Source organism: Coffea eugenioides, chromosome 11 (genome assembly GCF_003713205.1).
Source record: "Coffea eugenioides isolate CCC68of chromosome 11, Ceug_1.0, whole genome shotgun sequence".
NCBI classification, from domain to species: domain Eukaryota; kingdom Viridiplantae; phylum Streptophyta; class Magnoliopsida; order Gentianales; family Rubiaceae; genus Coffea; species Coffea eugenioides.
This window is the reverse complement of record NC_040045.1, coordinates 45,355,670-45,370,089: the sequence shown is the minus strand read 5'-3', so window position 1 is coordinate 45,370,089 and position 14,420 is coordinate 45,355,670. Positions and strand designations below refer to the sequence as shown.

Sequence of the window (14,420 nt, the reverse complement as noted above, 5' to 3'; positions counted from 1 at the left end):
GTTAGTTGGTGTGAATGGTAGTTAATTGCAGCAAATTTCTGGTTTGGAAGATAAATTAGCAAGTTAGGGTTTCAAAGTTCTACTTTCTTCCTGGCACTGTTCATCATAGTTAGAGGCCGAATTAGCCTTTGGTTAAAACATAAAAGTTGTAGGGAATGATGTTTTAGGGATGGCTACAAAATTGTAGGTCAATCGGAGTAGCGTAGCTTGAGAAAAGACAGAATTACCCTTGCTGTCCTGTTTTTACCCGAACTTGAGAACTGCGACTGTAATTGGTGAATTTGGTTGGGAATGCTTAAGAATTTGTTGTTGAGGTCTTCTGATGAATTGTAACCCTGTTTCTTATCTTTCGGATGGATTTGGAATCACTTGGTTTGGACTTAGGTAGCCTGACTTATGATGTTTGAACCAGAATACGGTTTGTGAGCCTGTTTTTACGGTTCTGGGGTAGTATATGGCAATTTTGAGCTGGTTGCAATAGAAACTGGACTGAGTAGCCTTCTTCAACATTGTAGCCTCTTAAGTCCTGTATATATCTACAGAATTTCCGGTCAAACGGATCTGTGTAGCTCGAGTTATGACCAAAACACTCGCACCTGTTTTGTACCCTGAAATTGTGTACGTTTTGAATTTCAGCTTCTGACCGTGCATTTTTCCGTTTTGATCCCGTACGATCTGGGTGTTAACTCCTTCATAAGAAATGTAGATCTTGGTTTTAGCTTCGAAACGGTATAAAGTACGTCGAAATCCGAGTTCCGTAGCTTCCGTTATGATCAAAACAAGATTGATCGTCAGAACTGCCTTGAATCTGGACAGTTCTGACGGATACTTTGACACTCAAATTTTGTTCTATTCTGAGTGGATTCAGGTCTTGGCCAAAACATCGATGTTTTAGCCTTATGTCTCAGCTTTCTAATACCTTTCGAATTTCCTGATTTGGATTTGTGAGCTGGGAGTTATGGTCCAGCAAACATACCCTGTTCGTTACTCTAGAGTGCGAATTCCTGGAACGGTTTTCTGTACTTTCGACCTATTTCCGTTTAGATCCGGATTGAGGTGTCTTCATGAAAACTGTAACCCTTCCTCTTAGCTTCGCAACGGTACCTCATGTACCTTGATCCGACACTCGTAGCTTCAATTAGGCTCAAAACAGTTTTGACGGCAAAGCGATTAGGTTACCATTCCCGTTTCCGTATGCCGTTTCCGCACTCGTATGTGCCGATTTTGCCGTTTTGCTTGTTTTAGGCATATTAGTAGCCGTTTATGATATTATGTGACGCAATCTTCTATTTCAGACGGTGGTGAGCTAGGTGGAGCCGGTGGGGCCTACTAGCTACTCCTCGCGGCACAAATTTCGAACTTTTGCTCTTTTGTTCGTTGAGTAAGTATTCAGGCCGCTCTTATGTGTTAGTTGCTTATGTGTTTCGATATGTATGAAAAGGGTGCCTAGGCGAGGGTGTACTTTATCGCACTCGACCTAAACCCTAATTTACGCACATATTTGTACATGGCATATGTATATGAATCATTTTGGAACTAAACCCCTTGAGCTTGTGGCTCGGGGTGACTTTTGAGTAAATTTTGTGAAGTTTGTGAGTTTGGGGCCCGATCTCATGACCTAGATGGACTATTCGAGCCGGTTAGGGCTTGGTCGAAGTCAGTCCAACCTGGTTTGAGGTCACCAAGTTTGTGAATCCGGTTCACCGATTATGTGGACCAAGTTTGTGACCCGAGCTTGTGAACCAAGCTCAATTTCGTTCGCTCGAGCAAGTTTGTGAGGTGTCTGGCCAGAGAGGGTGATAAGGTGTACGGTGGGAGTACAAGTGAAGTTCTACGGACCATTATTTGTGGTCGACGGAGTGTCGGCAGGAGGTCACACATGGCAACGATCTGGCTTTGGAGCCACCTGTATCCTTATTATATGATGTTACTTTTCTGCTTTTGCTTTACTCTTACTATGTAACTGTTGTTACGTGAAATTTACGCTTTTGCCCTGTTTACTTACTAAGCATATAGCTTACCCCTTTCCTTTTATTTTCCTTAGCAGGGGCCGACGCGGGGACTTTTGGCACATACACTAGTATGGTTAGGTTTGCTTGTAATAGTTGGACAATTAGGATGTATGTTTTTGTTGTGGTGGTTTGTATCAGGACCCTCCTTAGGGTCTACTTTTTGGTTTTGGTTATAATTATAAGGATGTAATAGTATGAGCAGGAACTTTTGAAGAATGTAATTAGAACACTTTTGGGGATTGTATATATTGTATATAGTGCTCTTTCGATTTATCTAGTTTTACTACTTTAGGTTTTGAGTCCTGGCGCGAGCTAGGCAGGCGACCCGCCGATACCCTTGGGTTCGCCCTTGGGAGAAGTGGGGTCGTCACAGTATACGAGTCGAGTTCAAGTAGTGCTATATTCGAACTCGACTCGAGCTTGTGCTCAATCGAATTCAAAAACTGAAAATCGAACTCAATTCGATGAAATGGTAAAAAAACTCGAACTCGACCCGATGAAATGATAAAAAAACTCGAACTCGACTCGATATGGTTCGAATAAAAAACGAACCATATCGAGCACAAGTACTTGATGTTGCTTTCAAGCATAGAAACTCGATCAAATCCCATTTTTGGGCATTTAAGCTCGAAACTTGTATAATGAAATTGAATTATGTTTACTTCAAATTATATTACCTTTTTGCCATTAAAGAATTTTATCAAGTATGCAAAATCATCTTGTAAATTATCTGAAAGCATAAATCCTTAGCGGTAATTTCATATTTAATAATATATATTATTTAGGAAAAATTATTCAAAATGTCTCTCACATTTTGTAAAATAATTTTTTTCGTCCTACACTCTTAAAAGTGTACTTTTACGTCCATTACAAATTCACATTGGTCAAATTTGGTTTCTATATAGATTTCCAACTAGTTTTTTGTCAGAATCTACTACGTGCTTTGCACGTGATCATTTTTTAAGGACAAAATTATCAAATCAAAATTTACATAATCTGATCCATTATCCCTCACATTTAACAAAATGAATTGTTAGTCCATCATATTTTATAAAATAATTTTTTTCATCCCTTATTGATCATGTGTACGAATAAGTTTTTTAACTCATATATATATTTATTTGATTTCACTTGAACAATACAAATAGCATGTAGTATATATCTATTTAATTTCACCTGAACAGTATAATTTCACCTGAACATACTGTTCAGGTGAAATTAAAATGGATATATACGGAGATTTAAAAAATTTTGTTAGTTTTTTATTCATGTTCATTTCATTTTAATTGAAAATTAAAAACAAAAAAGACATTTAATTCTAAACATTATCAAGTGTTTATATTGAATTAAATTTGGACAGAAAAAATAAACAAAGGAAAAATATGACAAAAAGAAGTAAGAGATTGATAATTTCAAATTTTAAGATAATCACAAGGTAAGAAATTCAACTGTTGGTCTTAAAGGTGGCGGATAAAAATTTCATATTTAAATTGCAATTTGTTAGCATGACTATAGAATTCGAATTAGGATCAATTAATTAGATGGTCTTATTACACAACTCAATAAATAAATTATTACAAAAATAGAAAAGATTTCAAATATTGAATAGATTCATGTGGTGAAATCATATATATATATATATATATGGGTTTAAATCAAAATTGTTAGATTTAAACTTATGTATATATCTATTAAATAGCATATGTATAGCTACAATTAGTTTGTTTAGATGAAATCAAAAAAAAGATATATTATATGCTATTCGTATTGTACAGGTGAAATCAAATAGATGTATACATAGATTTAAAAAAAAAATCTATTCATACACATGGTCAATGAATAATGAAAAGATTCATTTTGTGAAATGTAAGAGATGAAAAAATTTATTTTGTGAAATGTAAGAGATGAAAAAATTTATTTTGTAAAATGCGAGGGACAAAACAATTCATTTTGTGAAATATAAGAAACTATAGATGGATTATGTAAATTTTGATTTTGACAATTTTGCCCCTAAAAAATGATTACATGTAAGGCATGTGATGAATTCCGACAAAAAACTAATCGAAAATCTAGGTAGGGACCAAATTTGATCAATGTGAATTTGTAAGGAACGTAAAATTACACTTATAAAAATGAGGGACGAAATTTTTTTTTTTACAAAATGTGAGTAACGTTTTAAACAATTTTTTCTATTATTTAAATTAAAAAATTACTCGATGAGTAGCTTGTGAATTCGAATACCGTATATCCGAACTCTAAACTCGACTTGCATCCCCGTTCCATCTACTCGAATTCGAGCTCGAAATCGGTCAAATCGAATTCAAACCAAGTCATTGACCGAGCGGCCAGTAGCTTGCCCGCAATCAGCCCTAATTGGGGATGTGTTTAACAAAAAAGTAATTTTGTTTATGACAATACAAACAAGCCTCATACGTAGAGAAGGGGTACCGAATCATCAAAAAGTTTTAATACGTAGAGAATTTGGTACAATTGTCAACGGTTTCCTGAAGCTAGATAGATAAGGTAGATAGAATTCGCAGGAATGGGGGCGTTGGGAAGATGGGGAACAGTTGCGGCTGTGGTGGCGGTAATGGGCGGGATGAGGGCTGTGAGCAAGCAGATGGGCATCGGATTGGGGTGGGACAACGAGACGGCTGTGCGATGGTTCCAAAACCTTTCGGATCGGCTGGGATACTGGGCCATCCCAGCTTACGTAGGGGTCCACACACTCACCCTGGCCCTGTGTCTTCCTTACGCCGTCTTCTTCGAAGCCGGGGCCTCCCTCCTTTTCGGATTCGTTCCGGCCGTCCTTTGCGTATTCTCCGCCAAGGTCCTGGGAGCTTCACTTTCCTTCTGGATCGGCAGGTGGTCTACCCTTCCTCGTTTTTCCTTCTTCTTCTTCTTAATTCCTCCTTCCCTTTTATATACTACTTCACTAATTATTACTAGTGGTAGGACTTCTTAGATTACATTTTGGCATACTTTTTTCGACTAGTATCGGAGGGAGGACGGTCGGCGGAACTAAGTTTTGTACAGCAACATTTCTTGTTTATGGGATTTCCTTTTGTTCTTCTTCTCGTTATTATTTTGCTTCAAGGGTCTGACTGCTGTCTCCCGTCGTTTCTTAGAACTGGCATTGCTTTTGAGAGGATGATCGCAAGACTTCTCTATTTTTCAATATTCGTCATGTTGAGAAAAAGTTACTCCATTTAAATTTAACATAACAGCAAAAGTTACACTACTGGTAGTTTCTTATATGTACGTATAAATTTTATAAATTTTGAGGTAAGTTTGTCATGCAGTAGTAGGTTTATATTAGAACTCATCTTCTGTAGACTGTAGTAGTAGTAGTAGTAGTAGTGGTAGCATACTAGTACAGAAGTACATTGAGCATCGGAATGCAATGCGCTGAGAGTAGCGCTGAATACATGTTTCCCAGCAAATCTTCATATCAGAACCTATCTGATTCTACCATTTATGTTCCTTTCTTCCAAAATAAAGAATCTTGAAAGTGACACAGGCTGTGAAACTCAAACTTTTTTAGTCATATATGGCTATGTGTGTCTCATATTATGCTACTACTATAGCGTCTTTTCTGTAATTGAATTTAGTTAAACCTTGTGCTATGGAATGATGGAGTTATTCTTCTAAACGTGTTGAGGACGCAAAGTTGCATTTGCAATTTATTTTTCACTTGCACCTATGGCATTTTCTACATTGTATCATTCCTTTATGGTTCCCATCCAACTCTTTTCTTTCTGCATCTCTGAAGACTGCGGGTTAAAGTTGGTTGAAGCTTCATGTGCCATTATTTTTGTATCCTTCTACCCTCTTCTGTCAGTAGTTACCATGCTACCCGTGCCTTGCTTATATTGCAGATCAGCAACCTGCCTCTTCTGCCTCTGCAATTATAGCAAAGAAGGTGATTTGTTGTCAATCTTTTCTCTTCAAAGTATCTGTGGTACATCATCTGTAGAACCTCTCTTTGCCCACAAATTGGATACAATTCATAGTTATCGAATTGCTTTGTAGTTGTTCTGGCGCTTTTCAACTGGAACTGTGAGGATGGTTATCACCTATGTACTCATTCCTCCTTGCGCTTGGTTAAAATGAAACAGGAACCTTTCTTCCCCTTATAAAAAAAGAGAAATAAACTAAAAGAAAAAGTTTTCTCCTTCCTGTAAATCTTGACTGGTTGTTGTCCTCCATAATAGTCTGGTTTGCACCCTGTCATGTTCAATATTTATAGCAGCCTAATATGGGGGTAAGTAATAGATGAGAAGGAAAATTTTTAAAAATTGACAGGCACCTGAAGGAGAAATTGGTAATTTTTCCTTTGTGACTTTGAAGCTCATCCTAGGATCTTTTTCCTCTCTCTGCCATTACTTAGATTAGATATATGTGTTCATCTAGTGCGTGCATTTATTATGGTCTGCTATTTCGATTCTGATGACATTTGTTTTCTTCAGGCTTATTTGCAGGAGTTCTAGCTCCGCTGTAGATTGGGCTCGCAGAAACAAGTATTTTCATATGCTCTCTCGTGGAGTTGAACAAGATGGATGGAGATTTGTTCTTCTTGCTCGATTCTCACCTATACCCTCCTATGTCATCAACTATGCCTTGGCTGCAACAGAAGTAGGTTTCATTGTGGATTTCCTGCTTCCAACAGTAATTGGCTGCCTACCAATGATATTGCAGAACACTTCAATTGGCAGTCTTGCAAGTGCTGCTGTAGCTTCTGCATCCGGGTCCAAGAAATCTCAGGTTTGGTCATATGTCTTTCCCGTGCTTGGGATCTTATCCAGCATTCTCATTTCTCTGAGGATCAAAAAGTACTCGGCCGATGTCTTAGTTACTGAAACTTCTGCTGATGTGGCCCATGCGGGTCTTCATGATGTCAATCGTACTGCTGAGTCAACTCAACGGTATTCTAAGAGAAATAATAATGGTAAAGGTCCGAAGACAAATTAACGATGCATCCATTTGCAACCTTTTGATGATCTCTAACTCGTATGACCCAGTGAATGTTTTTCTGGTCGTTTTTATTACTTTCCTTTCACACGGTGCTTTGTTTTCTTTTTGCTTTATCTTGATTTCGTTTGTGTAAATCATGATGCTCTTCGCATGTTTTGAAATTCTAAATGCCTCCATGAATGTAGTGGAAACAGCAAAATCTCGAGTCTGGCTTATTTAGCCAGCCTTAGGCTTGTGGAATAAGGTTGTACTTTTTTGTTGGGCAAATTTTTTTACTAGATATTCCTGTAAAAAATAGGTTTTCTTGGGAATCCGTGAAAAAATATATTTCAAATGTCATCTTCATCATAAAATTAGTCATTTTCTGTTGTTACAATCAAATTAAAATTCAGCAACCCCATAGGGAGGATTAAAATTAAATGATTTTATGTCCATGATTTGCCCTACTCCTGCAAGGCATGAGCAGGAGTATCTAAGACACCAAAGAAGTCAAGTCAAAATTTGTTAATTAGTTGCAGGGCATTCTATCAATAAAATGGCCATTAGTTGCTAATTGGCCTATCACTTCAGATTCCGTATCGCCATTACTTTGTTTGGTTAGTCGCATTCTTTGCGGCTGGAGGTCCTTTGTGGGACTGAATTTTCTTTTGGCATCTTCTCTGTTTCCAAAACGGGTACTTGAGTGAGTTTGCGTTTTTGCATCCGAAAATCAGGCCTTTTGACTTTCCAGTTTGTTGGTTGCACTACTCCACAGACTACCTATTGTTTAATTATGCTGCACATTTTGATGATAAGTCTGAAGAATAGGTCATTAATTCGGTTCCTTCTCTTCTTCCCTCGAGCATTTTCTAAATCATCCAACATATATTAAATCCGTCCAAGAAAACAACTCTTCATTTTCACCAAGCGCAGAATAGAACACTATAGATGGATGCCCTTTAAAGACGAATTTGGCACATGTCTTTATTAGTATTAATCGACGGCAGCTCCGTATGCACAAAAGTCCACTATTAGTATGGAAGGCCTTGCAATTCAATTCTTCACAAGTCAAAGCATAGCGCTCGCTTGACGGCCCCTGTCCCTTCAGAAAACCCAAGGTCATGTTTGGATTGGGAAATTTTTCTGAATTTTTTGTGAAAAAATTACTATAGCGATTTGATTTAATATATGTGAGGCGAAAAGGTGATTGAGAAATATATTCATAAAAAACAACGTAAAGAAAAATTGCTTTTCAAACCAGCCTAAATTTTGGTGCACAGGCTTCCTTAATCTCTACTCTGACCAAGTACGTATGTATAGCTAGCCCGGGATCCAAATGAAAGGACAGGGGATGGCATGGCCCTTTGCTCTCAATTGTTTGCTCTCAATTGAAGACTCAGAAATTGTTATAATCCTCCTACTAGCGTAATAGCATATTATTTTACACGCTGAGGGGGTGAAATTTACGTGAAAGGATATTTTGTCCGTTCGATTAACATAAAATTGATTATTTAACATCTATGAATAATGCGGTGTTACAGGCGGTGTCAATTTTTTTTTTTATATCAAAACAAAATAAAAGTAAAATAGAAATCCCATCATTTATGGTTAACTATTTTCTTTTTCCAAAAGTACACTAATCTCTACCGTAATAAACTTGTCAGACTACATGACTCAGTTATACAACATTCAAATTTCTCCGACTTCAACATTAATTAATACTTAACCAATTCCTTGCCCGCTACATTAGTTCTGGGGTGGGAGGTAAGGTTTAATGTGCTTCTGTAATTCATATGGGTTCTGATGGTGGTTCAATCCTTGTCAGATTCCCTCTGACTTAGTTGAGCTACCTCTCTAGAGTAGGCTCCCCCTCTCCAAGTGTAGGAGTAGGAGTATGTTAAATTAGATTAAATATGCCGTTACAATAAAAAAAAAATTAATTAATACACAACTCAATGGTATTCAGCTTCCTCTAGTTCTAGATCCCTTATAATTCTTATACCCCTTATTATTCTTACATGATTGCATTATTTTGTTTTCTATGTCCACTAAAAGAAAACAATTAATTTTCAAGAAGAAGGCACATCACTAGTTTATCTTCTTAATACTGTATTAACAGTAATTAATAGAGCGAATTGCGCGAAATGTCACTAAACTATTTCAAAGTGCCGGTTCTGGTCACTAAACTTTTTTATTAGCGCGAAATGTCACTGAACTAGTAAATATGTACCGTTTTGGTCACTCCGTGTATTTGTGCCGTCAGGAGAGACGGAAATCAACTTTTTGAGGGGCAAATTCGTCTGCACAGCCTTAGTGGGAAGAGTTTCATCTGGTAAGTGAAAGGTTTAACTGTGGGGCTTTGGAATGTTGGTAAAATTTTTGGGAATGTGGACAATGACAGTGAAAAGTATCAAAATTGATCCATTCTTCTCACAGTAATCAGTGACAAGATTCAAAGAACCGGCAAAAGACGAAGATTAGCAGTGAAGAATCGGTCATCGATGACAGCGAAATGGGTGAAAAGGCAAAGGGATGAATTCATTGATCCGTACACATTATACGGTAAGAAATATTACAATCCGTACACATTTTGCTTGATTAATGGTGTTGTTTGTGTTTTGAGTATAAAGAAGTATTTAGTGAGAGTTTTTATTGGGTTTAGGGTTTGCTGAAGTGATCCGGTTGTTTAGAAAATGACATAAGAACGATTGACTTCACTTTTTGTCGTATAAGTGGGTTGCAAAGGGTCCTACAAGAACCCTCTATCTTGTAATTTAATCATAAAAAATAAACTTTTCAAAATGCAGTTGTCTGATTCGGGTTAATTAACAAATGGGGGTTAAGTATTTTTATAAGAAGAACAGCATGTATGACAATAAAAAATGGTGATTAACAAGAATCATGTTGTTTGCCTTTGTCGTTGTTGTTGCAGTTCCTGATAGACCTGCATTTTCGATTAAACTCCACCACGGCGGTAAAATTGAGGGAGAGAAATACAAGAGTTATGTGGGTGGAGAGATTGATTATTTCGATCTTTGCCATGCTGATTTTATGTCGATTCATGAAATAAATAAAATGGTGGAAAAGTGTGGGCACAACGATACTATGTTATATTATTACATTGACCCTAGAGGGGATTTGAACCATGGACTGATGGAACTTCAAACAGATGAAGACATTATGCAATTCTGTGGTTGGGTTAATGAGTACAAGTTGATGGAAGTATACTGTCATCATTTAACAGTTGAGGAAATATATGAGTTGCAGAAGAAAAAAGAATTGGAACAGTTATCACAGACAAAGAGTTCAGTGGTAATAGAGGAGATCTTGGATGATGGTGAAATTCTTACACAACAGGCAGCAATACCTCATAGACAACGAAAAGGAGTCCAAGCTAGTAGATCAGTTGCAGCTTTAGAGTGGACACATGACCATGCTGGTGAAGATGAAGATGCATACCAAAATTCTTTTAGGAGATGTGAACAGACCAACAACAATACACAGGAGTCCGAGCCACAAATGCATAGCCAAGTTGATAATGACCCAACTCCATCAAGTCAGAATAGGAGGGACAATGACAGTTCCAGGAATAGAAGAAACAGAGATAGGAGAAAATCTCGTACGTCGGAGGCCCTTTGTGGTGCTACAAAAAGAGTTAGAAAAGGAGGTGTAGCAAATGAAGGTGTATCAAATAATGGTGCTGCAACTGAAGGTGCATCAAATGGAGGGGCAGCAGGTCAAGGTGCATCAAATGGAGGTGCAGTAGGTGAAGGTGCAACAAATGAAGGTGCAGCAACTGAACCTGTAACAGAAACTGGGGCAGCAACTGAAGCTGAAGCATGTGAAAATAGAGAAGGTGCAGCAACTGAAGCTGAAACAGAAGCTGGTCCTGAAACTGAAGCTGAAGCATTTGAAAATAGAGCGGAACACAACCCACTATTGGATGATATTGTGGAAGGGGAATTAAATAGTGATCCAGATTCAGAAGATGAAGATGTTCCTGTGAGATACACTAGTTTCAATGCTAGCAGAGATGGAACAGATCCCCATTTTCATGTTGGGCAAAAATTTGGAACCAAAAAACAGTTCAGAGATGCTCTCAGAAATTATGCAATTATAAGTGGAAGACCTGTATATATGTATACAAGTGACAAAACAAGAATGAGAGCTAAATGTGCAGATCCGTGTAAGTGGTACATTTATGCTAGCCACGTTCCTGCTTTGGGTACTGAAGACTTTGTAGTTAAAACAATTTACGATGTCCACACCAATTGCAGCCATGCTTGGAGAAACAAAAACATGACATCCAATTGGGTAGCAGACAAGTTTGAAGAGTCTGTTAGATCCAACATGAACATGCCTGTTAGGCAATTGTTACAGAGTATAGATGAGCAATATAGTTGCGAGATCACAAGAAACAAAGGTTACAAAGCACTTGCAATGGCTAAGGCTGCTATCAAAGGGTCAGCATCTCAGCAGTATATTGATGTTGGGAGGTATGCAGCAGAACTACAAAAAACTCACCCTGACACCACCATAGACATCAAGTATTCACCAAGAGCTGATCCTGAAAGTAATCCCAGATTCATGAGATTTTACTGCTGTTTGGGACCAATGAAAAAGGGATTTAGAGAGGGATGTAGGCCCCTTATTGCTCTTGATGGCTGTCACACTAAGGGGGCATATCCAGGGCAGTTGTTGATTGCTATTGGGGCAGATCCAAATAGTGGCTGGTGGCCATTAGCTTGGGCAGTTGTTGAGAAGGAGGCTCGGGAACAATGGCTTTGGTTTTTGAGTTTACTGATTGGTGATCTAGAAATACCAGCAACTAGCAGTGAATACACTTTTATTTCAGACCAACAGAAGGTTAGGAGTACTGTTCTTTATCCTTATAGCATGTATTGTATAGGATAATTTTTGCAAGTGACTAAACTTAGAACTCTTTTATAGGGTCTTGATAGTGCACTGCTGGAGTTATTACCAGAAGCTGGCCATAGATATTGTGTACAGCATATGTACAGAAATTTCAAGAAAAAGCACCCTGGTGAAGTGCTTAAAGAAAAATTCTGGAGCATTGCAGCAGCATCAACAGTGGAGTTCTATGAGGCAGCTTTGGAAGAGCTTAGAGCATATGACCAGCAAGCTCACGCGTGGGTCAAGAGAGCTGCACCACCTCATCACTGGTGTAAGGCTTTTTTTCCACTTCACGTGAAATCTGACATGCTGGTTAATAATTTATCAGAGACATTTAATTCTCATATATTAAATGCTAGAGAGTTGCCAGTGATTGGGATGGTTGAGTGGATTAGACAATTCATAATGGAAAGGATATCAAATAGGGTATATTGGATGAGAAAATGTAGTGGTCCTGTGGGACCAGCAATAAAGGCTTTGATTGAGGAGAGGGAAAAGTTTTCTAGAAAGTGGAAGCCAATATCAAATGGGAAGGAGGGATATCAGGTTAGGGGACCTAAGGGGGAACAATTTGCTGTGTACTTAAGAGACAGAACCTGTACATGCAGGTTGTGGCAAATTAGTGGGCTCCCCTGCTGCCATGCAATTTCTGCCATTTTAAAAATTGGTAGGAACCCAAATGACTATGCCGATCAGTGTTATAGTAGAGATCTATTCTTTCAAATATATGAGAATGTACTATATCCAATTAGTGGAAAGTCTCTATGGCCTCAGAGTGATATTCCCATATTAGATCCTCCACTTGCATGTGTCCAACCTGGTAGGCCCAAGAAAGCAAGAAGAAAAGGTAGTTCTGAAAATAGAAGTGGTGTTCATGTGGGAACGAATAATGTGCAAAAATTAAAAAAGCATGTGATCATGCACTGTAGAAGATGTGGTCAGGCAGGCCACAATGCTGCTACCTGCAAAAGTGTTCCAGAAAATAATGGAGGTGAAGGCTGCAGTCAACCTGCTCCAGCTCCTAAACATGCTAGAAAGTCAAAAGGCACCAACAATGGCTCAAGCACAACACATGGAGCTAATTCTCAGGAGCCTGATTTTGCTCATGTGGAAGTTCAAGGATATTCTTCAAGTTGTGTCAATTCTCAGCCACATGGAGCTGAAGAGCAAACTACTTCCCATAATGACACTGGTTTACATGCTGAACGTAATGCACAAGCTGCCACTAGTAGTACGAAAAAGTAGCAGATTAGAAAGACTAAGACACCTGTAGGTGCAAAAATTTATTTCTAATTTTATTTTTAATTTTACTATGGTAAATAGCTATTGTTAATATTTATTGTACTTGTGTACAGGTGAGGAGAGTTAGGCCTGTCAATGATACCGACCAATCTACTACAGCGGCCAACAAACAGTCTCTCCATTCAAAGAGAAAGCTGTCTGAAATTGACAAGATAAGGATCAACACCAACTATGAGTACTTGGGCAAAGAGCCTCCATTCAAGATTGGTAGATGGGCTGGAACATCAAGGAGCAGTAGAAGTGGAAGTGGAAGATCAGATTAAAGGACTTGTTTGCATAGCTTTTGTTTGGATGTATTCTATGTCTAGGACAATTCCAGATTATTTATATGTGAAACATGGCTAACTTTGTTGGCAGTTGTTTGGAATGACAGTGACAATTATCTCTTTTGTAAAGCAGCTGTTTGGAATGATAGTGATAATTATCTCTTTTGTTGTATTTGGCTTTATGTTTTCTGCATTTGTGAGCTACTTTTCTTTTGCACCACCCATATGTTGGAACTAATACTTCAGTCTTTTATTCATAAATTACAATTTCAAACATCCATGGTGTAAACAACACCAACCAAAATGAGGTGTATATAAAAACACTACAACCTCAACAACAACGAGCTGTGTATTAAAACATTTGACAACACTGGTTTAGGATTTGAAGTACAACAATACTCTAGTAGCCATCAATTTGCAGCCTTCCAAACTTCTGTCCCTTGTTAGGCCCCCAAATCCACATTGATGCATTAACAATTGTCCAGGCTATAACAAAAAGAACAATGACCATTTTTTTCACATTCTTTCTTCCAAGCTTCTCCTTCAGATTTTTTACTTTATCCTCCATTTTCTCAGCTTTCTTTTGCAACTTGAGAATTTGTTGCCGCAAAGTTTCATTCTCGGTTTCCACCCTATTTATTCTTCTTAAAAGACCGGGTATGACTTGTTTCGAACGCTCACACATTTCTTCATCATACCAATTCCAATAACCACAGCCATCAACCTACAAAAAAATTATCCAAATTCTTTTTAGCCGATAAATGTCTAAACAATTAAACATTAACCTAATTTAACGAATTTCCTATATCTTCACACACTTACCTTGCCATTAGCACATTCAACATATCTCCTTGCCGGGTTCCTATCAGTCCATGAAGTCTTCAAATTGGTTTTACTGCCACAAGAGCAGGTCGGAGTTGTTTCCTTGCCTTTTCCTCTCATGAAGCTTCAACACATTCCCAGCAAATTGCAA

At 38.0% G+C, this 14,420-nt stretch overlaps 2 protein-coding genes across 2 annotated transcripts; one reads left to right on the top strand and one right to left on the bottom strand.

The window, feature by feature from the left end:
• Positions 1-4,404: 4,404 nt before the first annotated feature.
• On the top strand, positions 4,405-7,266 carry LOC113753835. The gene is made up of 2 exons (XM_027298097.1): positions 4,405-4,877; positions 6,482-7,266. The coding sequence occupies exons 1-2, from the start codon at positions 4,555-4,557 to the stop codon at positions 6,981-6,983; spliced, it is 825 nt and encodes a 274-aa protein (XP_027153898.1). The 5' UTR covers positions 4,405-4,554; the 3' UTR covers positions 6,984-7,266.
• Positions 7,267-13,847: 6,581 nt separating this feature from the next.
• LOC113752707 (uncharacterized protein At4g04775-like) lies at positions 13,848-14,389 on the bottom strand. Its single transcript, XM_027296785.1, has 2 exons — positions 14,270-14,389; positions 13,848-14,171 (listed from the first exon to the last, which is right to left on the bottom strand). Exons 1-2 carry the CDS (start codon positions 14,387-14,389, stop codon positions 13,848-13,850), a joined length of 444 nt encoding a protein of 147 aa, XP_027152586.1.
• Between the last annotated feature and the right edge of the window lie 31 nt (positions 14,390-14,420).

Coding starts and splice junctions, on each gene's coding strand:
- LOC113752707 (XM_027296785.1), bottom strand. CDS start 14,389: ATGAGAGGAAAAGGCAAGGAAACAACTCCGACCTGCTCTTGTGGCAGT. Junction 14,172..14,269: donor TTGAATGTGCTAATGGCAAG/GTAAGTGTGTGA, acceptor ATTTTTTTGTAG/GTTGATGGCTGTGGTTATTG.
- LOC113753835 (XM_027298097.1), top strand. CDS start 4,555: ATGGGGGCGTTGGGAAGATGGGGAACAGTTGCGGCTGTGGTGGCGGTA. Junction 4,878..6,481: donor CTTTCCTTCTGGATCGGCAG/GTGGTCTACCCT, acceptor TGTTTTCTTCAG/GCTTATTTGCAGGAGTTCTA.